General features: G+C 55.3%; 1 protein-coding gene across 1 annotated transcript in view; it reads right to left on the reverse strand.

Annotated features, from left to right (window-relative positions):
• Window positions 1-645: 645 nt before the first annotated feature.
• LOC119109947 (neuralized-like protein 4) overlaps window positions 646-27,488 on the reverse strand; it is a 38,503-nt gene continuing 11,660 nt past the window's right edge. The window contains exons 7-26 of the mRNA XM_037233691.1: window positions 25,889-26,029; window positions 25,214-25,386; window positions 23,813-23,989; window positions 21,870-21,960; window positions 20,837-21,054; window positions 18,852-18,996; window positions 18,203-18,349; window positions 16,943-17,093; window positions 16,558-16,717; window positions 15,953-16,079; window positions 14,359-14,491; window positions 13,244-13,410; window positions 12,454-12,625; window positions 11,947-12,116; window positions 10,581-10,742; window positions 9,761-9,940; window positions 9,298-9,466; window positions 8,363-8,405; window positions 6,189-6,425; window positions 646-1,199 (exon numbers count right to left, since the gene is read on the reverse strand). Coding sequence (XP_037089586.1) covers window positions 1,028-1,199; window positions 6,189-6,425; window positions 8,363-8,405; window positions 9,298-9,466; window positions 9,761-9,940; window positions 10,581-10,742; window positions 11,947-12,116; window positions 12,454-12,625; window positions 13,244-13,410; window positions 14,359-14,491; window positions 15,953-16,079; window positions 16,558-16,717; window positions 16,943-17,093; window positions 18,203-18,349; window positions 18,852-18,996; window positions 20,837-21,054; window positions 21,870-21,960; window positions 23,813-23,989; window positions 25,214-25,386; window positions 25,889-26,029 — 3,135 coding nt within the window. The 3' untranslated portion in view covers window positions 646-1,027. The remainder of the gene's footprint in view (window positions 1,200-6,188; window positions 6,426-8,362; window positions 8,406-9,297; window positions 9,467-9,760; window positions 9,941-10,580; window positions 10,743-11,946; window positions 12,117-12,453; window positions 12,626-13,243; window positions 13,411-14,358; window positions 14,492-15,952; window positions 16,080-16,557; window positions 16,718-16,942; window positions 17,094-18,202; window positions 18,350-18,851; window positions 18,997-20,836; window positions 21,055-21,869; window positions 21,961-23,812; window positions 23,990-25,213; window positions 25,387-25,888; window positions 26,030-27,488) is intronic.

The raw sequence follows: 27,488 nt of genomic DNA on the forward strand, positions 1-27,488 counted from the left end.
GAAGACCCCTTGCGGATGCCGCGTGAACGCTTAAGCTCCCTTAACTCGAAATATAACGGAGACGTTGGCAAAGTTCAACCAAAAGTTAAGCCAAAGTTCAGAGCTCAATTTTGAATGCGACGCGATCTTTAAAAAAATATAATTTTATACTCCCATAGGGCTGGGATGACCCTATTGATATTTTCCCTTTTCATATCTGGACTTGATCCGGAGAACCACGGAGAAGTGTTTAAAGAAGGACAGTGCCTTTACCCGGACATCAGCGCAATGGGTCATTGGAAACAGTTGTTTTCAAAGGAAGAGATGCCTGCAAAATACGGCTGGACTTAATGCTGTTGCAAACCGGACACAGGGCATTCCATTTGCATTTGCAAATACTATCATCCCATCTCTGCCTGTGCATCATGTAGATGAAGTAGAGAATAAAGTATGCGACGTCGTCCCAAGCTGAGTTAAGTTGCTCTGCAACGGACTAAAAATTCGCAATCTGCATAGGAAACAAGTAATTTAACATACCGCACTGCATTCGTGACGAAAAAATTCAACTTTGTGGATGAATAGCTTGAACGATATAGTTTGACGATCAACTGGCGAATTTATTACTCTAGCCTATTCTCACCGGGGTTCATGGCCCAAAAAAGGAGCTGAAATCGTCACGTGTCTATTATGCAGTAAAAATTGGCGAAAGCGCGCGCAGCGCCACCTTCAGCAGACGGCGGCAGCCAACAGCGACAGCAGGCGGCGGGCAGTGGCCGGCTGCAGCGTCGGCGCACAGTGCGGGGCGGCGTCCGAACGACAGCCGCTGGTGGCACAGCCTGGCGGGCTACCACCCACACACGGGCCGGCGCCGTCCACCGGTGGCCGGCTGCAGCATCGGCGCACAGAGCGGGGCGGCGTCCGAACGACAGCCGCTGGTGGCACAGCCTGGCGGGCTGCAACCCGTGCACGGGCCGGCGCGGTCCACAGCCGCAGCGCGTGGTAGGGCTGGAGCCACCTCTGAGCCGAGCACCGCACAGAGTGCTCCGCCCTAGATGGGCTCCAGGCGGAGTAGGAGGGCGGCGAGTGCCGTGGCCGCCCGCTCCTTGGTGGCCCAGCGTGGCCCGTCGCTAGCGCCCGACAGCACCGTGTAAGAACCGGGCCGCACGCGCAGCTCCAGCACGGCGCTGCACGCCACCCGGCCCAGCACCGGCTCCGTGTACCTGGCGGCAACAGGGCGCGGTCAGTGGCGGCGGCGACGCAGAGACCACAGTTGTCACACGTCAGTTGAAATTTACAGACAAGTTATTCGGTGTACGCATACAAGTTATTCGTATTTTATTGTATATCAGTATCGAATTTTATTATATATTCGTATCGTAAGTATATTAAGTATTTACAGCAAGTTATCCGGTGTACGTGTACGACATGTGTAACTGATGTATTTCGTTCGGGGCAAGGGCGCTGCCATGCTGGCCCACCCCCGGGACCGACTGGCCGACCGTCTGTAGGCAGGGGCGCTGAGAGACTGGCCCGCCGCCCGGGTCGGCCGGCCGACCGTCTGTAGGCAGGGACGCTGACAGACTGGCCCGCCGCCCGGGTCGGCCGGCCGACCGTCTGTAGGCAGAGGCGCTGACAGACTGGCCCGCCGCCGGGGCTGGCTGGCCGACCGTCTGTAGGCAGGGGCGCTGACAGACTGGCCCGCCGCCGGGGCTGGCTGGCCGACCGTCTGTAGCATTGTACTATGAGCGGTCACGTGACCAACAGGTCGCGTTGGAGACGGGCGTTTGGCTGCTTCTGGTGATCTACGTGCAGGCTGGTCATGTGCCAGCTCGCCGGAGATTTGCACGCTTGCTGATGATCTCCCAGCTGGCTGGTGGACTGGGTGCTGCTGATGCCGCTGCTGCACGTATGTAGTCTGCTGCTGGCGCCTGCTGTACGGATGTTGACTGCTGCTGGTGCCTGCTGTACGGATGTTGACTGCTGTTGGTGCCTGCTGCACGGATGTAGGCTGCTGCTGGTGCCTGCTGTACGGATGTAGACTGCTGCTGGTGCCTGCTGCACGGATGTTGACTGCTGCTGGTGCCAGCTGTACGGATGTAAACTGCTGTTGGTGCCTGCTGCACGGATGTAGACTGCTGCTGGTGCCTGCTGTACGGATGTAGACTGCTGCTGGTGCCTGCTGTACGGATGTAGACTGCTGCTGGTGCCTGCTGCACGGATGTAGACTGCTGGCGGTCGGCTGCATCCTGACGGCTGCTGTCTGCTGGCAGGTATCTAGCCGCCACCAGGGCCGTTGTATAATGGTGACGGCTCCTTCTGCCTGGGGTTGATTTAGCGCGACCGGAGGCTGCCACGTGCCCTTGGCTGCAGGGATCCCTCCTGGCTCTGCAGCTGCTGTGTGCTGCTGGTTGTCAGACAAACCCCGTACACTGCAACTGCTGCATGGCGCGCTGGTAGCCAGAATCTGACGGCGTGATCGGCATCTGCTGCCTACGGGGCTGCCGTCTGCTGACTGCTGCTTACGGGGGCTGCTGCCTGCTGCCTGCTGCCTGCTGCCTGCTGCCTGCTGCCTGCTGCCCGCTGCCTGCTGCCTGCTGCCTGCTGCCTGCTGCCTGCTGCCTGCTGCCCGCTGCCTGCTGCCTGCTGCCTGCTGTCTGCTGCCTGCTGCCTACGGGGGATGCTGCGTGCTGTCTTCTGCCTGCTGCCTGCTGTCTGCTGTCTGCTGACCGCTGTCTGCTACCCCCCGGGGTTGCTCCCTGCTGACTGCTGACTGCTGCCTACGGGGGCTGCTGCCTACTGCCTGCTGCCTGCGGGCCGCCATCTGGCGTTCGCAGACTGCTGCGAATCAGGCGGCGGTCTGACTGCAACTCGGGCCAGCTTTTCCCTGAGCTGTGACAGCTGGGTTCACTAGCTTTGGGCTGGTATCAGTCGACTGCATGGTTGGTAGCCGCTTGCATCTGTTGCGTGCCGCATCTGATGAATTTGAGTTTGGTGAGTGACCAGTCCGGTTGCTGAGTGGCTGTTGGATGTACTGTATAATCAGTTATTTGTTGAGCTATGGGATTAGTCATTTACTGAGCTACGGGATTAGTCTGACGATTGACAGGCCGCTGTTTAGTATTGTCGTTGGGTTAGTACCTCGCAGTGTTTGTGATTCATGGGAGTGATATTATGTGGATTACCGATGAATGCTACGAATTGGTCACACAAATGTGCTAAGGTATAGGAATGGTGCTGTAATCAAATCGAGGGGAGACCGTTGGCGAGTACGGAGATCGATGGTGATCGAGCAAGTGAGGTTTGCAGTCTAACGCACACTTTGCTGCGGGGTTGCCGAAGTTCAGGGGTGACTCATTTTCCAAAACGTTCGAAGATTTCAGGACCTTTGGTCGACTTCAATGGTGAGACGCGGACGCACCAAGAGACGTGCTCCCCATGCCTTTCGGACACTACGCGAGATGTCTATGATGATCTTTCTGTCGACCAGAAGGCCTCGTTTGACCTCACTGTGCCTGGCATCCAGTGGTCCCTCTCAGGGCGCGCCGCGACTGATTGTGACATGACACTTAGCACCTTCAACAATGGCCCCGACCAGTATCTTAACACATATGATACTCAGCGCCTTCAACAATGGCCCTGACCAGTATCTTAACACATATGATACTCAGCACCTTCAACAATGGCCCTGACCAGCATCTTGACACATATGATACTCAGCGCCTTCAACAATGGCCCTGACCAGTATCTTAACACATATGATACTCAGCGCCTTCAACAATGGCCCTGACCAGTATCTTAACACATATGATACTCAGCACCTTCAACAATGGCCCTGACCAGTATCTTGACACATATGATACTCAGCGCCTTCAACAATGGCCCTGACCAGTATCTTAACACATATGATACTCAGCGCCTTCAACAATGGCCCTGACCAGTATCTTAACACATATGATACTCAGCACCTTCAACAATGGCCCTGACCAGTATCTTAACACATTTGTTATCCATCTGATAAAAGCAATACCCCTGTTTTTCCCGGCCACGTTCTCGATGGTCTTTTTTCGATCCTTTTCAGACGTTCTTACGCCGATCAAGAATAAACCAAATCCGGGGCTAGCCATGACGAACAACACGCGTTCACCGGCCGCCATACAAGTCATGCATTACACTGAACTTCAGGCTAATGCCACTCTCGAACCCGACTTTTTATGCGATATATATATATATATATATATATATATATACACATATATATATATATATACATATATATATATATATATATATATATATATATATATATACAATCTTTTTTTGGAGTGTGGACACAAGGTGAGCAGAGTTTCCGAAGGTTTCAAGACTACATGAACCCTCTCCACCCATCCATTTAGTTTTCAACCTAACGTTAGGATGAACACGGTGCCATCCGGTTTTTAAGGGAACGTTTAACATTTAAAGATATTAAAGTCAACATCAGATATAATGAAGCAAACTCATAATTATAGGTACACTTTTTAAGTGGAAGACTGCTCTGGACAGCACAATTTTGTTTGGTTAATCCGCACCCCAATGCGTCATGATTTGATTACGTCATCGTACCCCGCACAACATTGAGAGCCAATTGACGGCTGTTATGTCTGAAAATCACGCTCACGAACACCAGATATGCACGCCTCGACAAATATATCCTTCTCGGCCTTGATCGCCGCGCGGCTTATGAAATGGCAGGATGCCATTTGTTATGGCATCTGTTCCTCTTTCATCCACGTAGCATTCATTCCCTGCAGCAGACCATCTCGCCCGTAAGTTGGAAAACAACGGATATCCGCCAGGTTAATTTTCATCATAATTAAACAAGTAAGCTTCAGCCCCGACCATCCCCCAAAAATGAAACAAATATGGCGCACATCACATTAGCCAGCATCGACGACCTATACCGTAAGGTCGAAACATTTGTGCGAGACAGTGACGCAGAATTCAGTGACCTTGACACATCGTACATTGCGAAAAGATTGGTGCCATCCTAGGGTCACCAAAACAGCACCTGGTGCGTGCCGACCTGCGCAGACCGGCGTGCCCCATGAGAAGGGGCCAGTGCGTTCCAGGTCACTAGATTTGACAGCGCTTGCTCCACCAGTCGTGCAGTGCGTCAGGCCGCATGCCCTCTGCGTTTGGTCACCTTCACAGGAGTGTATTCGCCCGGTGCGTGAAAGGCTTTTTGACCATCGATGCGCAGCATTCAGGAAGAACATCAACAACCCGGCTGGGCTTCATTTTCGGATCCATCTCGGATTTGATGCGCTTCTTTCACGCAAATACGCAGGACAATATTGTGCGTATCTCCTAGGCACGTAGAAAGAAAACTAAAAGAAAAGATCTTCATTCGTACTATAAAATCTTCCACAGACAAAACCGCCAGCAGCTAGCCCATATCAAGGTAGCCAACAACACTTGCTCGCCATCGATCCCACGATCTCAGTACCTTTCTCTTGTATGCCCGTAATTGTCCTTGCATACCCGTTCGTCATGATTTACGTCGTACTTATATTGTCATTTGCTCGCCCTATTTCTGTCATCGAATCTCCTGTTTCTTTTCGCAACGTGCGAGATGTTTGCGAGGTGAAGATGGTCCAAGCTATTAAAATGCGTCGGTGTAATCTCTTAAGTGCCCCTACATACGTACCACGTTCCGACTTCTCATAAAGCTTTGCATTGTATTTTACAGCCCACCATAATATACAAATTTCAAGTCACCTGAAGAAGAAACGCCTGCCGAAATAAAACGAATTTTGCGACTTATTTTCGCATTTCATTTCAGTGTAATACTGCAGTTAGGAGTATACGGTGTCCTAATGAGCGCAGGTAAAGTCGAAGACCCGCCTGGGATCACGTCAAGACGGAGACTGACCTGAGGGCAGGCCAGGTGGCGCCGAGACCCGCCTGAGATCATGCCACGACGGAGGCTGACCTGAGGGCAGGCCAGGTGGCGCCGAGACCCACCTGGGATCATGTCACGACGGAGACTGACCTGAGGGCAGGCCAGGTGGCGCCGAGACCCAACTGGGATCACAACACGACGGAGACTGACATGAGGGCAGGCCGGGTGGCGCCGAGACCCAACTGGGATCACCTCACGACGGAGACTGGCATGAGGGCAGGCCGGGTGGCGCCGAGACCCGCCTGGGATCACGTCACGAAAGACTGACCTGAGGGCAGGCCAGGTGGCGCCGAGACCCGCCTGGCGGAGGGACGGGAAGAAGACGAGCTCAGCCCGGCCCGAATCGTCGTCCTTGCTGCGCCCCATCACCAGACCCTGCATACCCAGCTCCCCTGCCGGCCAACAGCACCAGATGCAGTCAAGGCACTCACCACAAGGCGGTGAGCGTGAAACCAATGCTAAACAGGCCGATGGGGATGACACGATGAAGTCCGGTACAGTCTGCCTAATTAGTATCGCAAGTCGCATTCAGGTGCGGAACGCGGCGACCAGCCCAGGTTGAGATCCTCAGCACCAGCCACCCTAAGTGGTTACAAGTCAGCGGCGAGAGGTCCACTCGCGCGTTCGCGGAAGGCGGGGGATGCGGCCGAATACAGCGTCCGGATCAGTCCAAGTGTGGTAAACTGGATCTAACCGACTTCAATTTTACTTCTGAGGGAGTGAGACGAGAGCCCACCGATCATTTATCAATTAAATAGTTGTGGTTTCATGGCTCGCTGAAAATATTTCAGCAAGGAGTCTGGCAAAGCCGCCACGCGGGCTCGTTATAGGCCTTCGTCATGATTACTACGCGGTTGCCATCCTGTCAGATCCCTGAATGAATCGTCCGTCCATTCATTTCCTTCGCATGCATTTGCGACCAGGTTTGATCGCAGCTGGTTTTGTAGGCCGTTTAATGTTTTGAACGCATGATTCATTCTTTCGAGTCACTCGTTTGGACAGATCTGTTAACGATGGAGTAGAGCATTTTGCGAAGAATTGTTAGCAGCATCGTTCAGACCTGTTGAAGTCGTCCGAACTTGACCGTGCGGAGAATCAAAACCAAAGCACGCATATGGAACAAGTTATGCCGAACCCGTTCAGTGAAAAAACCTTATTTGTGACATTAAATATTAGTTGTGCGTAAATGATCGTAGACAACTGACAACCACCGTGTAAATACATTTTTTTCTGAGGAAAAAATATGCTTAACACTGCCGCACGTTGGTAGCACCTTTGGATAAGCACGTCTTTGCTTGCGAGTGCTTTGGATATCAGCATGTTCTCTGAGTTCGTATGGGCATGACTTCAAATGGTTTTGGTAAGCACTGGTGGTCGTAAACGCAAAAGACACACATGCTTAAGTTATATCTTTTGATTGCTTGATCGGCAGGTTCGACCACCAACTGTCTCCATATTATCGAGGCATCGCACGATAAAACACCGCCCATGCTGCGTACTGCTGCTGCGCTCTCCACTGCCGCACATGCCACAGAACTGATAACGTCTCTGACAATCCTCCACAGCCAGTCCTGAAGGATTGAGTGCCCTTTGTTAAAGGCTTTCGCCAGATATTTAAGAAGATTTTCCAGAGGCGCTACGACTGACATTCCTTTCAGAGCAGCCCTTCTTTCGCCTGGAGCAACCGACTCTCTTTGGCAAGTTCAGCCGCCCCACCGCACCCTCGTCCCCCGATCATCCCCTCCCTTCTTCTTTTTCAAGTGGCGCCCAGTTTCGATGCGACGGTACCACCGCCTGCGGAGACTTGCGATACTTATTACAGAGGCTGCATGCTCACGTGTTTGACCTCATCTGCCACGCTGGCAGCCGCACAGGGAAATGCATTCAAGTCTTGCAACGAATCGATCCACAAAGATCAAACTAGATCGTCAAACTCAACATCGAATCGGATACCACGGAATGTCACGTGACAAAACCCGATGTGAGAGCAGGATAGCCATACGGTGCTATGAACTATCTGTATGACCAGACGGGCAATGGAACGTAACTAGGTGACAGTTTACGTAAGTATGCTCGCAAGACCCAGCATTCCACCGCAAAACATGTTCATGCCAGATTCCATCCAAAAGCGATGACCGCCACCGCGAGCGAGCCCCGGTGCGCCGACCGGTGCCCGCCCATTGGGGTGGCGTCTAGCAGCCCTGGCTGCCAGTGGCGCCAGCAGTGGCGCCCGTCTCCCTCTCCGTCGGCGTCGCACCTGGCACCAGCAGTTGGCCGCGGTCCAGTGTGCGTCGCACGTCGCCCAGCCGGAGAGGCGCGAAGGCCGCGTGCCAGCCGGGGTCGACGGCGGCCGCCAGCGGCAGGCGGCACCAGCCGGCGGCGCGGCCCGGCTCGGCCGTCGTCACAGCCGCCGCTGCCGCAGCGCCGCGCAGCCGGCAGCACGGCTCGCATAGGCACTGCGCCGGCTCCGACGAGAAGTACTCGTCTGCCGGCATGAGCGCCGCTCGTCAGGCGGCTGCGTGGACACATGGCCACGACCACGGCATCAGCAGGCGCACACCAACCCACCGCCAGCAGAGGAACACACTGCGCTGCAGCGGATGCATGCACCTCTGTCCCCAGACAGAATCACGGGAGAAAGATGATCTCCATCTTCCAGCCGCGAAACCATGCTCCGTTGAGCAGAAAACAGCTTGATTCAGCTTCAAAAGACTTACGCCAGTATCAAAAACAAATCCGTAAAACAGGGATAAGCATGCTAACAATAGCCCAGTGACTAAGAGTACGGCCAAGTACCAGGCGGGCAGTCCGATGACTAACAGTATGGCCAAGTACCAGACAGGCAGTCAAATAACTTAGAGAATGGCCAAGTGCCAGATAGGCAGTCAAATATCTAAGAGTATGGCCAGGCACCAGACAGACAACCAAACAACTAAGAGTATGGCGAGGTACCAGACAGGCAGTCAAATAACTAAGAGTATGGCCAAGTACCGGACAGCCCGATGACTAAGAGTACGGCCAAGCACCAGGCAGCACGCCAAACGACTAACAGTATGGCTAAGTACCAGGCAGCACGCCAAACGACTAACAGTATGGCCAAGTACCAGGCAGGCAGCCAAACAACTAACAGCATGGCCAAGTACCAGGCAGGCAGCCAAACAACTAACAGCATGGCCAAGTACCAGGCAGGCAGCCAAACAACTAACAGCATGGCCAAGTACCAGGCAGGCAGTCAAATAACTAAGAGTACGGCCAAGTACCAGACAGGCAGTCAAATAACTAAGAGTACGGCCAAGTACCGGGCAGGCAGCCCGATGACTAACAGTACGGCCAAATACCAGACAGGCAGTCAAACAACTAAGAACACGGCCAAGTACCGGGCAGGCCGAGGGCAGCTTTGAAGCGTAGGCAGGCGTTCTGGAAGGTACAGTTCTTCATGACGGCGGGCGCCACGTCGGGAGGGGCGCGCTCGGCGCCGTGCAGTCTGCGGAGAGGATCGGCCGAGGGCCACTCCTCCACCGCCCCGTCCGACTGGCACACAGAAACCTGGCGGCAGGCGCGCGTCAGCGACGGCGCGGTGCACCGCACGACCGTCGGCTCGGCCTTCCACCACTCCAGGACAGGCTTCACACATTGTCTCGGCAAACTCCTTGATCACACGAGCAGGCAATGACAGCGTTTGCTACGTCATGGACGGGCAGCAAATCGATACATGGAACTAGCTACGGCTGCGCCCAAAATGTTACCCGCGCCGATCGAATCTGCCCAGCTGCCGGGCGGCCACGGCCCGGCTCCTGTTGGGCGCCGCATCAGACGCGGCCGCCGCCCGGCACCCCTCACCTGCACACACTGGCCGTAGAGATCGAGCAGCGCGTGGCAGGGCGTGCTGACGGGCGCGGCGGCCACGCCCTGGTCCGCGCCGTTGACGTACAGGTGGAGCCGCGCCTGCGCGTCTACCATGACGCCCACCAGGTGGCCCGACGACAGCGTGTCCAGGTCCACACCGTACCGGCTGCGGACCTGAGCAGCCCACATCCCGTGCGGGTTCGAGGGGGGACGGAGCGGTACAGTAAGCGGAGCTCTGACAGGGTTCAGCAGACGAATTTCGATTTCGGGGGGGGGGGGGGGGCTGTAGGAGAGAGGGGCCTGTAGCACGGGGGTGTTTGAGACATAAGTTGGCTCAGACAACACAGACAAGTTGGATCGAGAGTCGAGACGCGTGACAACAGCGAGAGTCACAGGTGATCACAGATCACAGATCGGGCAGAGATCGCCGGCAGCACACGGCGAACGGCAACTACAACGTGGCCACTGTTTGATTTCGCCTTTGGGGCACATCGCCTAGTCCAAGCACTGCCTTGCCACAACCAGTGCGTTATACTACGGACAATCAACTGTCACTGCTGGACTGCCACGGTCCTGACCTCTGCCAATAACATGAGATGCCAAATTATTACAATCAGGCCTCGCCCGTTATCTCACTTCAGAAAAGTACGATAACGTGGCGAGGTCGTCTCGCTCAGGTCGTGTCCGGACAACACGATCAAGTGGCGGCCCACTTCCAGTGTTCGCAGGACAACCACGACATAACCGTCAGGTTCACGGCATTCATAAGTATCTGTGACGAGTGTGGCGGAGGTTCTGGCCACTGGGCGGATACCTTGACGCCGTTGTGAAAGACGGCATCGGATGCGATGTACCACGCAGCTCGGCGTAGTCCTAGGGCCGACACGGGCAGGCTGGAGGCCCGCTCCGGACTCAGTCGGCACACGCCCACCATCAGCGACGAGCTCCAGCACGGCAGCAGCCGCTCGATCCGCACCTGCCCACCATCCGGCGATGGTCACACCAGACTCACAGAGCACACCTGACGCAGCCGTTTGATCCGCACCTGCCCACCATCCGGTGAATGTCACCCCAGATACACAGAGTACACCTGACGCAGCCGCTCGATCCGCACCTGCCCACCATCCGGTGAATGTCACACCAGACACAGCCGCTCGATCCGCACCTGCCCACCATCCGGCGATGGTCACACCAGACGCACAGAGTACACCTGACGCAGCCGCTCGATCCGCACCTGCCCACCATCCGGCGATGGTCACACCAGATACACAGAGTACACCAGACGCAGCCGCTCGAAATGCACCTGCCCACCATGCGGCGATGGTCACACCAGACGCATAGAGCACACCTGACGCAGCCGCTCGATCCGCACCTGCCCACCATCCGGCGATGGTCACACCAGACGCACAGAGTACACCTGACGCAGCCGCTCGATCCGCACCTGCCCACAATCCGGCGATGGTCACACCAGATACACAGAGTACACAAGACGCAGCCGCTCGATCCGCACCTGCCCACCATCCGGCGATGGTCACACCAGATACACAGAGTACACCAGACGCGGCCGCTCGATCCGCACCCGCCCACAATCCGGCGATGGTCACACCAGACGCACAGAGTACACCTGACGCAGCCGCTCGATCCGCACCTGCCCACAATCCGGCGATGGTCAAACCAGACGCACAGAGTACACCTGACGCAGCCGCTCGATCCGCACCTGCCCACCATCCGGTGATGGTCACACCAGGCGCACAGAGCACACCTGACACAAACGTACTGGCGGGCGCTGCGCCAGCCGACATCACACTTTCAGCAACACCGGGCGTCCAACAAAACATAGTAACAACTTGAAGGAGAAGCAGGTTGTAGTTCACAGCAGCTGACAACACAAGAGTATTCACCGTGGAGCGCCTTTTCCGCACGGAAGCAATGTAAATATTCAAGGACGAGGCTCGCCACCCCAAAACTGCATGAAACAAGCGGCAAATTACACTCAGTCTGAGTAATTTTCCCGGCACCGTAAGCAGCATACCGCACCTCCCATGTTGTACATACCATCACATACATACATACCATCACCTCCCATGTTGTACATCCCATACATACCATCACAGCACTGGGTGTTGATGCCGGGCGTGGCCCATCACGGAGTGTGAGCGTCGCTCTGACCCAGCCCTTACCTCGAACAGCTGTCCGGGCCGCAGCGGCTGGGCCGACAGCACCAGGCCCTGGTTGTAGCTGGCCACGCGGCGCGCCACACAGCCTTTGTTGCTGAGTGCGATGTTGCGGCCGTGGCAATCGTGGAAGCGGTCCGCGGCGGCGGCGACCGGCCCGCCCGGCCGCGGAGCTGCTGCACGGGCCGGTGGTGTAAAGCCACGTCAGAACGACCCGGCTCCAAACGAGTAGCACTCAAACAAAAAGGAACACTGTAAGACATCAACAAGAAGGATTTCGAGCAATCAACATGACATGGCGCGAATTAGCCAATACCTGGTCATTCAACCCCAGGGTTCATCAGTGGGTTGTTCTGGCTACTCACTTGGTGTTTGCCTATGACTCCGACTGGGCCCAAACGCCAGTGAGCTGACCGTGCTGTGTGTCACGTGTGCAGCAGCACGAACACCACCCAGGTGCATACATCACGCCCGTGAAGCGGCGCGCGCCGATGGCCCGCGCCCCGGCCGTACCGGTGGGCCGCGGTCCGCAGAGTTCCAGCGAGTCCTGCATCACCGAGCCGGGAGAGTCGGCGGCGACAGCGGCCGGCAGAGCGCCGCCGCCCGGCGACGCCAGCGCCCGCGACGTGCTGACCGCCGTCACCGACTGTGTCCGGCCGTACAGCTCGGCCACGCCCCACACCCGCTGTGGCAGGGAGAGAGCGTCTTACAACCCGAGAGCACGCTCTCGCCGGCTAGGGAGCGGTCCCAACGCTCGGGCGTCTCTCTCGAGGGCATTCAGGCAAACGATCGATCAAACAGTCGGATATCTCATGACGGGATGACACTCCGTCCATATCCAACGCCTTCGCTTCACAGTAATTGATGCTTGGACACAACTCAACACAGCACGATTGAACCATTCCCTGGAACATTCCACCTCGAATTCAGAAGGCCCACCACGAGCCGTATTTCCGGGAGCATGACCTAGCGTGACGTAGCCCAGCAGCACGTCAACACGTCAAAGTCGCTGAGGGAGATCACGTCCGGTTCTCAACTGTGTTGCTTCAAGCGTCCGGCATCCGACCCTATTCCGGAACTATAACGCCATAGCGTACCTAAGCCAACCGAGGAAAGGGTTTCCGGTCACGTGCCAAAAGCACGATCCGTACCTGGTGCCAGGTGCCAGTGTGAGGCCAGATGCCTCCATCTGGGGGGGGGGGGGGGGTCAACTGCCAATAGTCGCGCAGGGAGCAGTGGCTTGGAAACAGAATCCAGCCGTACTGGCCAGGCCGCGTCGGGGTGCGGGCTCCGGCCGCGGTACCTTGGGGAGGCCGGACGAGGCCACGCCCATGTCCTCGCCGTTGATGACCAGCTGGAGGCAGCTGTCCGAGGTGCAGCGGATGCCGACCCGGTCCCCGCGCCGCAGCCGGTCCAGGCTCGGGCAGTAGTTGAGCCGCACACAGCCGCCGTCCCTGCGCACCTCACTCCCTGCGACAAGCACCGGCCGCCTCACCAACAGGCTACCGCGGTCACAACACGCCACACTGCCGCCGCCCCTGCGCACCTCACTCCCTGCGACAAGCGCCAGCCGCCTCACCAACAGGCTACCGCGGTCGCGACACGCCAAACACACCGACGGCTTACAAAATATGCGCTGTCAACTGAAGCCCACGCTATACCGTGCCACCATCAAACTAGGCACACTTGGCAGCTTCAAAACCAGAAAACAACGCAGCAGCCACCGAGTCCAGTGATGTTATGTACTAACTATAACTACGTCAACTGAACGCTAGCAGTCCTATTTTAGGAAATGCCGTGTAAGATCACACGAAATATAATTAAATAGAACTGGATACCGTTAAGCCACATCACAAATACGAAATACCTGAATTAAAAACCCAAATCCACCCAGTTTCTTCTCAAAGTTAGGGATGGTGCTCAGACCCACTGAATAGGATGATACATCTTGCTGTGAATTACTTCATCTGCACCTGCATCCAGCTCAGTCAGTGACTTCAATCATAACTGCCACGCTTAATGGTCACCAACCACATTAAATTTTGACAGTATGTCCTAAGTGCATGGCCTACGGCCAGGACCTTCTCGCAGCCGGACAGATGGCGTACTATACGACCACTGGCCGTGCCGTGTACCGTGTGCATGGCTCCCGCACCGCATTAACTCGTTATTTAACAGAGAGGGCGGCGATCCACGTTGTTTGTTGCCGGTGACGGCTCATCTCTCCCTGTCATACATAGCGTCACCAGTGTGTCCCGTCCTGTATAATGTACCTGGTACCCTGTTCCTGCAGTGTAGCTACGACGGTTCCTGTTCCTATTGCTAGTGTTATCCGTGGGACCAGCCGTACCCTAGCCCAATCATTACCTTCTATCCACTAGAGGCGGTCAGGTATCGCGTCCAAATCCCAATCATTACCTTCTATCCACCAGGTGTGGTCAGGTATCAGATCCAGGCTGGCAGGCATGCAGCCCACGTTGTTGGGCGAGAAACATGTAAGACCCAGTCTCAGGGAACCAGAGAACTGATCACACAGCTGCTCAATCCGCAGCTGAAAACATTCACAGGCGTCAGACTCGGACAAACGTCACCGGACGGCATTGTTGCAAAGATGACATGGCCATAGTTGCACTGCAACTTGTACGCAACATCTAAAGCACACTTAAACAAACTTGCCTCCGGCGAGTCGCATCAATGATCTCAAGCGAGGTCGGCGGAAGGCGCGAGAAACTTGTAGCTGCTCCAGACGAAAGAAGAGTTGTCCTTTTAGCCTCACATCTCGTCGATGGAAAAATCGTGAAAATACAAAATAAAGGCATCCTGATATTTCAGCCCAAGCTTTTGTCGAAACAGCACAATGCATGGACGAGCAGTGATTTAGCCTGCCTACGGCTCCACCTCATCACCAACATTCCGTAATTTATACGGGTAGATTGGCAGCCATCATTTAAAATGGTGGTCCTACGATTCAGTATAGCGAACTAATGGCACAAATGTCACAAATGTCACAAATGTCACAAATACACAACCACGCGAACACATTATTAAGTGACCACACGTGGGGGATCAAGGCACTCATGGCACTCGCAAAATAAAGTATGATAGGCTAAGCACGTTTAAGTCTGGTCGCAGACTTGTCATCCGAGATGCAGTGATTCTCCTATTGAAATGGTCTTATGCTCTATATATGCTTTTGAGTTCTAAAGGATCCGTGGCTGCCTCGATTCCGGCTCATTAAAAAAGGTTGTCAAAACAACTTTCTATATCGGTTTGTAAGCTGCGCGCGGGTGTCCAATAAACCTCAAAATAATAGTGCATGGACTAACTGACGTGGGTTCTGTGAATCCCATGGCCTTCAAGGTGCACAGCATATACATATTTTTCGCACCGTTAAAATATTGAGCTCTACTTCTTGCTTCTCCCCTACGGCATCCAAAAACCTATAAGGATACACTTATCACATTATCAAAATTACACCCATAACGCTCGAGCAATTCGGCATGAAATTTGTATCAAATATGCTTGATAACCCTAGGGCTCCAAACAAATTCACACGGAACAGGAAAGGGAGAACATGTCAGACAAGTCGCCTAAAATGCTTTTGCCCGTCCGATAGCTCAGTTAGTTAGGGCGCCTACCTTCCGATTCATCCACCCGTAGTGGGGTGGGTTCAAGTCCCTTAATGCACCGGCTATTTAGCCTTAACTGGGATAGCCTGCGTCCGCTGCGTTGGGCCACATTGTCCCGGAGAACACTGGGGCACGTTTAACCTTCGTCCAAATTCTTCCGGCGACCCGCACTCTTAAGACTGGATGGTCGTGTCGGAACCCTAGCAATAAGGGCGGCGTAAGTGCCGATCATAGTAATCCATCCGAACAACGATTCCGACCAAATTTTCAAAGCAATTAATTGTACAAGGTGTACACAACTTATACGAGGAACTTTATCTGCCGGCCACCAAAGCCCCCGTTAAGTGAGGAAATTTACTGTCAGTCACGCCTCCAACACTTACCTCGAGCAGTTCGTCCGGAAGCAGGGGCGATGACGTGATTACCACGGAGTTCGAAAAGCCCCGCAGACGGACGGCTGTCGTATTATTATTGCGCAGGTTCACATTCTTCCCACAGCACAGGCTAAATCTGTGAACGACAATAGAGCTAAGAGAAATCGAAGCAGTTATTTGGCAGACGTGCACCATACAGGAGTCATGAAACTTTGCTGAAGCAGCGATTCGTATATTTCAGTAGCCGTCCATTAAGCTTTTCCCCCACCACGTTATATAGCGTTACATTGTATTCTTCCGGCCACCTATGAAAGTCGCAGGTCCTGGCATGCGTATCATGCGTCCATTCCGTTCTTCCCGCCCAGACAGTGACCCTTGGCCCTTGATTTTCCCGCTGGCCCTAGATGTGCAAATCAGTGGAGGCTGCAAGTTCTGAATTTCACTTGCCGTGATCGCTCACTCAAAACCAACATCAAACGCGTGACTTATAAATGTTCTGAGGACCCAAAGATAAAACGCCCCCCAATTTGTCCTGGCGGCCCTGACAGTGACCCCCCCCCCCCCCCCCCCCGGCAGCCTCGGCCACCGGCGCCCGAGCGTCAATGTCGCGTCACCTGTGTGCTATCTCGTTGCCGAGCAGTATGCTGAGCGCCTGAGAGCTCTCCAGGATCTGCGAGTCGGAGCAGAGCAGGCTGTTGTCCTGCAGCCGGGTCACGTGGTTGAGCACGCTGACCTGGGCGCACTGGCCGTACAGGTCGATCACGGCGTACACGTCTGCAGCACAACGCGCCAGGTCAGCGCGTCGAAAATACGACTCGTCGTTAGTTCGACCCAGCAATCTTGAATTCTTGGCCACCCAACAGTCAGCCACAGACTCCCCGCATCCCTCTCGCACTCGGCCACGAACGAAGCCAGCAGTTTAACACTGAATACTACTGAAACAGGTGCACTCCACCGGAACTGGCCTTGATAAGGTGCGATAGTGTCGGCGCCACTTACTGGGCGGCACGGCGTCACACGCCACGCCCTGATCCTCGCCGTTGATGTAGACGTGCAGCGTCGAGTCGGCCAGGCGGGCCAGGCCGATGCGCGAGCCCACGCCTAGCGCGTCCAAGTCACACTTGTACCGGCTCTTGATGGTGACACCGTCCTGCCGGCCAGAGCGTTGACGCGACGGTACAGCAGCGGCGGCGGCGACGGCAGCCAGCAGGACGACAGCAGGCCGCCACACCGCGGACGGTGTGGCGGCGCGGCGGCAACTCTCTTACATAAACTGTCTCTGTCGTTCATATACTCTCTCTGTCTCCCATGTACTCTTTTACGTGGGAATCGATTCAAGGATGCCACGCGCTAGAATGGGAGCTTACATTTTTACGTAACAATTCGATGCAATTTTGCCTGAGCAAAATCCATTTCAAATCGTGTTTACGGCAGGAAAGACAGCAGACATCCAGACATCTGAAAGGGACTCCTTAGCATCAAGATATGCAAGTCTGGAATAATTACGAATGGAATCTGGAATAATTTGGCAAACGTGGCGTAAAATCACACAGCTATTACTATCATATTCCTCGATACACCCCAGCTATACTGATCTCCCTCAAACATCACTGGGCACGAACAAAACCTCTTAGAAGATATGCGCGATGGGTACCTCGATAAAAAAACAACTGTGTAATAGATGATAACGCTTTTCAAACATTACTGTGGCGTAATGTAAAGGTACATTATAGCATTATGTCTTGGGTCTCAGACGCAAATCAGCATTCTTTCAGAAACGCAGCGGGAGCAAAAACAGAATACAAAGTGGTCACATGAATGGAACTAAGAGTGTGTCTATGCCCGAAAAGCTCTGCTGGCACCGGGAAAATCCGTCCAGGCTCCGAGAGCTGTGTCACCCCTCAGGCCTGCGGCTTACGTGTGGCTGGCATTGGCAAGGTCAGAAAAATAATACTACGCAAAAATGCATGCACGCCCAATGACAACTGTTGCCATGATCGCATGCATTACGGCCAACATGGGAGCCACCGGGTACAAAAGCGCTCAAACATGGTCTGTTTAAACGTGGCAAACCAATCTAAGACGTCTACACTCTACGAGATGGTTACATCCTGAATATATGGCCGTCATTTCCTCCCCAGGCGGGCTGACTGGTGCCTGCTCAGCCCACATCGGCTGGGGCCAAGGTCCACGGGCCGGGGATTATCCCTCAGCTCCAGTGCGGTGCAGAGCCGACACTGGTGAGCCCCGGTCGCTTACCTTCATGACGGCCGAGCCGGAGATCATCCAGGTGTCGTACTCGATGTCGGTCATGGTGCGGGGGAAGCTGAGACTCTCGGGCGGCACCAGGGTCACCCCGGCCTCGATACTGCCGCTCCACCGGTCCACCATGCGCTCGATGATCACCTGCAAACGCCGCCCAAAACCCTCCCATGTAACTGCTACATATTCTACAGCACAAACAGCCAGTGGCATGAATCCCTTCAGCTTTAACAGGGTCACTTTTTTACGCTGAAAACGTAGCAGGCAAATAATCGCAGCCTGCAGTTATTTACCACCGCTCGCTTGGAGCCGTATGCACGTAAATACCAATCGGGAAAAGCACGAGACCTTCCGTAACGCCTCGCCCGGGTACCCGACCGATCCGATGTTCTTACCATCCACTGCTCATAAAGCATCTGAACTGTACCACAATTTTAACACGTAACACCCGCATTCGGAGAAAAGGCATGACATGAATAGTTTGGTGATGATGATTTGGGCTTTGGGGCGCACCGACTACGCTGGTCATATGGCGCCAACACGCTAATGAATAGCTCGCACGCGCCCCAAAACATCGGCAGCGGCCCCTCATCCGCAGCTGCACGTTCGTCCCCTCGTCGCACACGGGTGAGGGGCGTGGCCTGACCTCGAACACCTCGCCGTCTCGCAGCGGCCGGTTGGACATGATGATGGAGCCGTTGAACTCGCCGTGCGCGTTCGGTCGGCTGGCGGTCATGCCGTTCATGGACACCCGGGCGTTCCGGCCGTGCAGCTGGTGGAACTTGAGGTCGCTGTCGGACGGAACAGACGCTCAGTGGCACGGACGTCCGAGGGCTAGTCTGCCAGCCTTACGTGACGAACATGTAACTCTAATGCATCACACGTCAACCTTGCTAGAGCCGGCCACTCTTGTTAGCCGACTGAAATACCATAATCAAAATACTCCCACTTATCTTATCTCACCTCAAACATGACTGCGGAAGTGTGCTCAGATCGATATCATACGCATATTTCCTACTTTCAAGCTTCTTTTAGCTTCATTAAAAAAAAAAACACCGCTGGCATGACATGGTGCGTTGATGCATGTGTCATGTCCTATATCAGTGTCAGCGTCGAATACACAGAGCCCCACGTCAGCGTCGAATACACAGATCCCAAGTCAGCGCCGAATAAACAGAGCCCTGTGCCAGCACCGAATATACAAAGCCCTGCGTCGGCGACGGATACACAGAACCCCACGTCGGCGCCCAATGCACAGAACCCTGTGCCAGCGCCGAATACAAAAAGCCCTGCGTCGGCGGCGGATACACAGAGTCCCACGTCGGCGCCGAATACACAGAACTCCACATCAGCGCCGAATACACAGAGCCCCACGTCGGCGCCGAATACACAGAGCCCCACGTCGGAGCCGAATACACAGAGCCCCACGTCGGCGCCGAATACACAGAACTCCACATCAGCGCCGAATACACAGAACCCCACGTCGGCGCCGAATACACAGAGCCCCACGTCGGCGCCGAGCACACAGAACTCCACATCAGCGCCGAATACACAGAACCCCACGTCGGCGCCGAATGCACAGAGCCCCACGTCGGCGCCGAATACACAGAACTCCACATCAGCGCCGAATACACAGAACCCCACGTCAGCGCCGAATACACAGAGTCCCACGTCGGCGCCGAATACACAGAACTCCACATCAGCGCCGAATACACAGAACCCCACGTCAGCGCCGAATACACAGAGCCCCACGTCAGCGCCGAATACACAGAACTCCACATCAGCGCCGAATACACAGAGCCCACGTCAGCGCCGAATACACAGAACTCCACATCAGCGCCAAATACACAGAGCCCCACGTCAGCGCCGAATACACAGAACCCCACGTCGGCGCCGGATACACAGAGCCCCACGTCGGCGCCGAATACACAGAACTCCACATCAGCGCCGAATACACAGAACTCCACATCAGCGCCGAATACACAGAGCCCCACGTCAGCGCCGAATACACAGAACCCCACGTCGGCGCCGAATACACAGAACCCCACGTCGGCGCCGAATACACAGAGCCCCACGTCAGCGTCGAATACACAGAACTCCACATCAGCGCCGAATACACAGAGTCCCACGTCGGCGCCGAATACACAGAACTCCACATCAGCGCCGAATACACAGAACCCCACGTCAGCGCCGAATACACAGAACTCCACTCAGCGCCAAATACACAGAACTCCACATCAGCGCCGAATACACAGAACCCACGTCAGCGCCGAATACACAGAGTCCCACGTCGGCGCCAAATACACAGAGCCCCACGTCAGCGCCTAATACACAGAACCCCTCGTCAGCGCTGAATACACAGAACCCCACGTCAGCGCCAAATAAAAGAGCCCTGTGTGAGCGCCGAATACACAGAGCCCTGCAACGGAGACGAATACACAGAGGCTCTGTGCCGGCAACGAATACACAGAGCCCTGTGTGAGCGCCGAATACGCAGAGCCCTGTGTGAGCGCTGAATACACAGAGCCCTGCAACGGAGACGAATACACAGAGGCTCTGTGCCGGCAACGAATACACAGAGCCCTGTGTGAGCGCCGTGACCGAGCCCGAGGGTCGCTCTGGCCGACAGACCTGTAGAGTGTGGACGACGAGCCGGTGGAAGCGACGGGCGAGGGGGCCGGCGAGCGGCCGCGGTCCACCATAGTGACCTGCGCCGCCTGGCCGTACAGGTCAACCACACCGTAGACGGCGCGAGGCACGCCCAGCGCCGCCACGCCCTGGTCCACGCCGTTCACGAAGAAGTGCAACCGACCGTCTTCGTGCACCGTCACGCCCACTCGGTCACCCACCTGGGGCACGAGGAACTGGTCACCCACTTGGCCCACGGCGAGGGCCACCCACCTACGGCACGAGTGGGGCGGCCGAAAGGTCACTCACGCGGAGAAAGGCCGAGGGAGAGGGACAGGTCACCCACCTGCGCCATCAGAGAGCGGTGGCCCACCTGAGGCAGGCCGAATGGGGGAGGTGTCGCCGACCTGGGCAGTCACCCGAGCCACGGCAAGGGCGACATCCGGCCGGGTGATTGAGACCCGGCTGGCGAGATCTCTGAGATAACAGCAATTGGAGCTGGCAAAGAGCCGCGTGACAGCAATCACATGGCTTCCGCGGACTGACGAGAGATCTGAGATAACAGCAATTGCAGCTGGCAAAGAACCGCGCGACAGCAGTCGCGGGGTTTCCGCGGGCTGACCAGAGATCTGAGGTAACAACAATCAGAGCTGGCAAAGAGCCGCGCGACAGCAATCACGGGGTTATCTATGTTATGTATGTATGTTCTATGTTAACAGTACATAAAAGCACATTTCGTGAGGATGTATCAAATTAACCACGTCAGCCATGACAGGCACACTGTTACACGAACGGAATAACAAAGACGCAACTGCATCAAGCTTTCCACGAGGAAGGCACTCGCGATGAGGTTCTCCACATGCTACCCTGAGGTAAGAAAAAAGCTCAAATACTTATTTTCCACTCCCTTGCCCATCTTACATCATGCTACAAAGATAACGATTTCACTCCGGCAAAATAACATTTAGCCCCGTGGTCGGACCTAATAAAAGCAGACGACTGCAGGACGCCAATGAGACAAGCGCAACAGACCGACCTTGAGCCGGTCCAGGTTGTGTCCGTAGTCGTCCATGACGGCAGTGCCGTTGTGCATCACGCCGTTGCCGGTCATCATCCAGGTGCCGGACCTGGCGGTGCAACATCGGAACACGTCAGACCCGACGACGCGGCATGAGCCTCGTCGCACGCGCGGCCGGCCCAAGATTCAGCAGTCTCATGTATCCACTCGACGGGCAGGCGGACGGACACATGAGGGCAGGTGGATGGACGGCTGACCAACCATAGGAAACAAAATGGTTTCTATATACTTAAACGGTTTATAGCTTACGCACGAAAGGAACACAATGTTTGAAATGGTGGACGGGTACCCAAGCTACTGAGTGGACCCGAACTGCCCAGTGGACCTGGACTCTCGAGCTACCGAGTGGACCCGAACTCCCCGGTGGGCCCGGACCCCGAGCTTCCCAGTGGACTCGACCTCCCGAGCTCCCAGGTGGACCCAAGCTTGGTGTACCGTGACCGGTACATACTTAACATTCAACATGAAGGACTGATACCCGAGTCAGTGGCGGCGGATTAAGCTGTCGTATGGCAGAGGGTGGGGGAGGAGGAACTTTTCTGAGTTCATTCAAATGCCGTTAAAACCCTCTGGCGGCGGTGTCCCCCACCCCCGGTAGAATTAATGACGCACCAGGAAGATGTTCCGAAGGATGGATGGATGGAAGGATGTTTCCGAACTTTTTCACCCGTTCCAATCCTTCCTTTCGAACACTGAGGACACTCCTTACCTTTTTTCGGGCAGGGGGCCCAGTGGGCACACCGCTAGGGATCACATTGTGTCTCCCAGTCAGGGGCTGATGAACAACGCTTCCGTCCGAGCTGTGATACAAGACATGGGAAAGGCCTTCTTTGAACCTCGCATGCTCACTTTCTCAGGGAAAAACTGGTCCCTAACCGACTTAAGAAGAGCCTCTTTTGAGTTTATGATGAACAGTTTCCATATCTGAGAGGGCCATTTGTCATTGGTTGGAGATTTAGGGCGTGCCGGCCACTGAGGTCATTTTGTGCCTATAACAGCTAAGTGACTACCTAAGCGTGTAAATGGCTACAAAATCCTACCTTAGTCAGACATGAAAACTACTGCGTCGTGACAAGAACGCGACAGTCGTCACCAGTGATGTCTGAATGGGTACGAACTGGAGCATCTCGTCCGAAATAGCGTAACCACTCTTGGTTGGTTATCTGGGCTTTAGAGCGCACCGACTGCTTGGTTATACAGCACCCGCAATAAAATGTGAATCCGAACTTTTCAGCAGCCTAAAAGCTTCGTAAACGCGGTAGGAACTATTTAAGCATGGGTACATGAAGTGCACAGCTTGACATACGATAAGGACTTGAGGTTCTGTCCGGTATATGGTGGGTTGTCACATAGTAAGTAGGAGAGCGTCACGGACGGCGCAACCGGGCCAAAGTACCTCAGACGCGTGACGCGTAGCATGGCACAGCATACGAGCACATGTTCCATTGTGAGCGTGGCGTTGCAGTGGCGACATCGTGGTAGTTCGTCGCGACATAATAGGCATCGATGTGTGGCATAAGCACGGCCAATCGGCAGGCGATACAAGATAACTTCTGCCCGTCTAGAGTTTCGATAGGATGGCTGCCATTTCTGCACAACCGGCTTAATGCTTTCTCAGTTTACTGGTGCCCATCGCACCCCATGTGCTCTGCCATTCTCCACGCAAAAAGTAGGATGGACGAGTATAGGTCCGTAGCGGGGATTGGGACCGCCCTTCGACAGGGACGAAGAGTAGCACGCTTTGCGGGCTACTCTTCCGAAGGGCGCGGCCAACTGAAGTTATGGGGGCCAAAACAATAATTGCTCCCCACCGCAAAAGCTCGAGGGCACTTTGCCCCACTGCCCCTCCCCGCCATACTTCGCCACTGGCTTAAGCTGGCTGTACGGTGGCAGCTGCTCACCTGACATTGGTCATGGTGGACGGGTACTCGAGCTCGGTGGGACCGTGCGTGGTAACGCCGATCTCGATGGAGCCGGCCCACTTGGTCACCACCTTGTCGAGCCGCACCTCGAACAGCTCCTGCGGTCGCAGGTGCCGGCTCGTCATCACCACGCCGTTGTTGAAGTCGTCCATGGCGCTGCCGGACAGACAAAGCGGTCAGGGCCGCCAGCGGACCACGAGGCCGCGACGGGGAGTGAAGGCAGAGGTCAGGCACACAGCACCGACGCGGGCACAGCACAGCAGTCCAGCACAGCACAGCAGTTCGACCACCTCCCAGCACGCCACGCCAGTCATCCGGCCACCACGCAGCACGCCACGTCAGTCATCCAGCCACCACGCAGCACGCCACGCCAGTCATCCGGCCACCTCGCAGCACGCCACCCCAGTCATCCGGCCACCACGCAGCACGCCACGCCAGTCATCCGGCCACCTCGCAGCACGCCACCCCAGTCATCCGGCCACCTCGCAGCACGCCACCCCAGTCATCCGGCCACCACGCAGCACACCACGCCAGTCATCCGGCCACCACGCAGCACGCCACCCCAGTCATCCGGCCACCTCGCAGCACGCCACACCAGTCATCCGGCCACCTCGCAGCACGCCACGCCAGTCATCCGGCCACCACGCAGCACGCCACGCCAGTCATCCGGCCACCACGCAGCACGCCACGCCAGTCATCCGGCCACCTCGCAGCACGCCACACCAGTCATCCGGCCACCACGCAGCACGCCACGCCAGTCATCCGGCCACCACGCAGCACGCCACGCCAGTCATCCGGCCACCACGCAGCACGCCACGCCAGTCATCCGGCCACCTCGCAGCACGCCACACCAGTCATCCGGCCACCTCGCAGCACGCCACGCCAGTCATCCGGCCACCACGCAGCACGCCACGCCAGTCATCCGGCCACCACGCAGCACGCCACGCCAGTCATCCGGCCACCACGCAGCACGTGACGCCACGCCAAGCCACCAACGCTTGGCAACAAATCACTTGTGCTGGATACCTGTTAGAACGAGGGAAGACGGGAGGACGCTTGGTGACAACCGTTCTTACGCTGCTATTAGAATAAGGACGGGCTGCGGGTACGGTCATGGCAGCTCACTGATTACTGACATCTGATTGGTCCGCCCAGGGGTGAGCAAGGAAGGCGTCTGATGAGACAATGAAATAGCTCTCGAGATCCTTACAGACAATGACGTTACGAAAAGGGATCCTTACAGATAGGCCACCTCTGAAAGGACAGGTCAGAATGGCAATGACACACAGAGAGAATGGGATGTGTTCAGCTGGGGGCCGTCAGCGCAGCACACTTGGCCACGCCTAGCGCGCCAGCACGACGGCCGACCGGGCGGCGTACTTCGGCCGGTGTGCGGTGCGTCCGTCGGCCAGCACGGCCGAGTGGCTGCCGCAGCTCGGATGGAAGGTGAGCAGGTCGGACGGCGCTGGCAGCGGCAGGCCGCGCGAGTTGTCCGGCACCAGGTGCGTCGGCGCGCCCGACAACACCCGCTCCTCACCCGCTACGATGCTCACCTGTGGGGGAGAGTCGGGTCACCCTCGGACGGCGGCACGGGGTGTCGGCAACGCACACGTCGGCATACTGAGCCCTCACCACCGTCTGGTCATTGGACGACACATGTGAGTCATTTGACCCCTGGCAATGTAAGTTCTGAAATTACAGCGGAACAGCCAAAGCGCGATGGCACGCAGCTCAAGCTCATGGCCTCTCCTCCGCAAAGTCAGCGTTCTACCTCTGAACAACGGCGTCCAGCAGAGCCAGGGCACGGTCATCGATTTAGCTACTTATTCGTTAGCAGACAAAGCAGACACGCAATGGCGTCAATAGGTGGTGCACATCGCACATGAGCAAAACATATTGACACCACATATCGCATATGCACATCGCGCATGGTGAGTGGGGTGGTCTGCAAATGGGGTGGTCCTTCCTGCCTGCATCACAACCTGACCGGTTTACACTTCACATGTTACGCCAATGTATGCATACATTATCGTCCCCCGTCACTACCGAGCATACCTTAACAGTCATACCGTAGAGGTCAACCACGCCCCAGACCGTGCTGGGTGCATTGGTGGCGGCCACACCCTGGTCCAGACCGTTGATGAAGAAATGCAGGGTGTTGTTACTCCGCCGCATCATGGCAATCCGGTCACCCTCCTGAAATGGCCAGCAGGGCGACTTGAGGGACAAGAATGCAATGCTATATGCATGCGACATCGCTTAACCCCCTCCCCACAGGCTGATATTTGCCTTAATCCGAGGGGGGAGGGACAGATCCCCCACAGCTTAAGATCTCGAAATAGCTTTTCCAATTAACACTAGACGAAATTTGTCTGCACTCACCATTCGCTATTCGATTTGTCTCAATGATCTCTCCATTTCTATCCACCACAAAAGCCAACAAAGAAAATGAGAGAGGAAGGCGAAAAAACTCGGAAATTCAGTTAAGTTTATCTTCCCCAACGGTTTATTTTCGGTAAAGTTTTGGGAACAGACGAATATCAGGGATCGGGATCGGACCGACACTGGTGACTGGGCGTTAGCGCCGTTTTACTTCGTCAGCCCCCTTCTTTACTCCCTCATCTTTGAGCGTCTCAGAACGTCTTACCAAATGTTTGTGATGCGTATTGAGCGTGAGGTATTACACGACTGCATAACTGGTTTCACATCTTCACTTGCACCCCTATTTACCACGGAGGTCCACCAGACACACTCATTTTCATTCGGTCTCGAGCAACCCGGACGACCTCCGAAAGCACAGGGCCAGGATACGCGTTAATGGATCTGTTTTATTTCAATGTCTGATTCAATATCCCACTAAAGAAAATATTTCAACGCACGCTGGAAACGTGTGCAAGCCGAAAAATCTGCAACCCACGTACCACTGTGGCAATGTGTTCCCCATTTCACAGCCCTGGATATGTCTCCGCCCGAAAATGCTATATATATATATATATATATATATATATATATATATATATATGTATATATATATATATATGTATATATACATACATATATATATACATATATATATACACATATATATATATATATATATATATATATATATATATATAACCAGTACAGTGACGCATATGACTCTGTGAACAAATTTGCCACCTTTTACTGAATGAGGCAACATAAATGTGTCACACAACCTTTGTATGAGCCCCAGTCCGAGAACGCACACAACCCATACACTTCATACCATCCTCGCTCAGCAGTACCCTACCGAAAACAAAGACTGGAAACCGCCTCGGCGGACCGATTTCTTTGAAATTTAGGCAAGATGTATCCACAAATTCCATGAAAAGCCACACATTTTCATGGCACTAAAACGATTTAGCAATCGCAAGCAAAAAAGTGAGGGAGGGCGCGCGCCAGGTCCGTACATGTGAGCGCCTCTCCTACTCCCATGAAAATGGTTCAGGGGCACGGGCGCCTCTCCTAGTTCCACACATATGGGTCAGGGCCACGGGCGCCTCTCCTAGTTCCACACATATAGGTCCGGGCGGTGGGCGCCGGCCCTTCACCCGCCCAGCTGACAAGCCGCCCGCGGAGCCGGCCGCCACCCAGCCGCCAAAACTCATCTAGCTCAGCCGCCACCCAGCCG

The sequence above is a fragment of the Pollicipes pollicipes genome, unplaced genomic scaffold, assembly GCF_011947565.3.
Source record: "Pollicipes pollicipes isolate AB1234 unplaced genomic scaffold, Ppol_2.1 Scaffold_7231;HRSCAF=8579_pilon_pilon_pilon, whole genome shotgun sequence".
Taxonomy (NCBI): domain Eukaryota; kingdom Metazoa; phylum Arthropoda; class Thecostraca; order Pollicipedomorpha; family Pollicipedidae; genus Pollicipes; species Pollicipes pollicipes.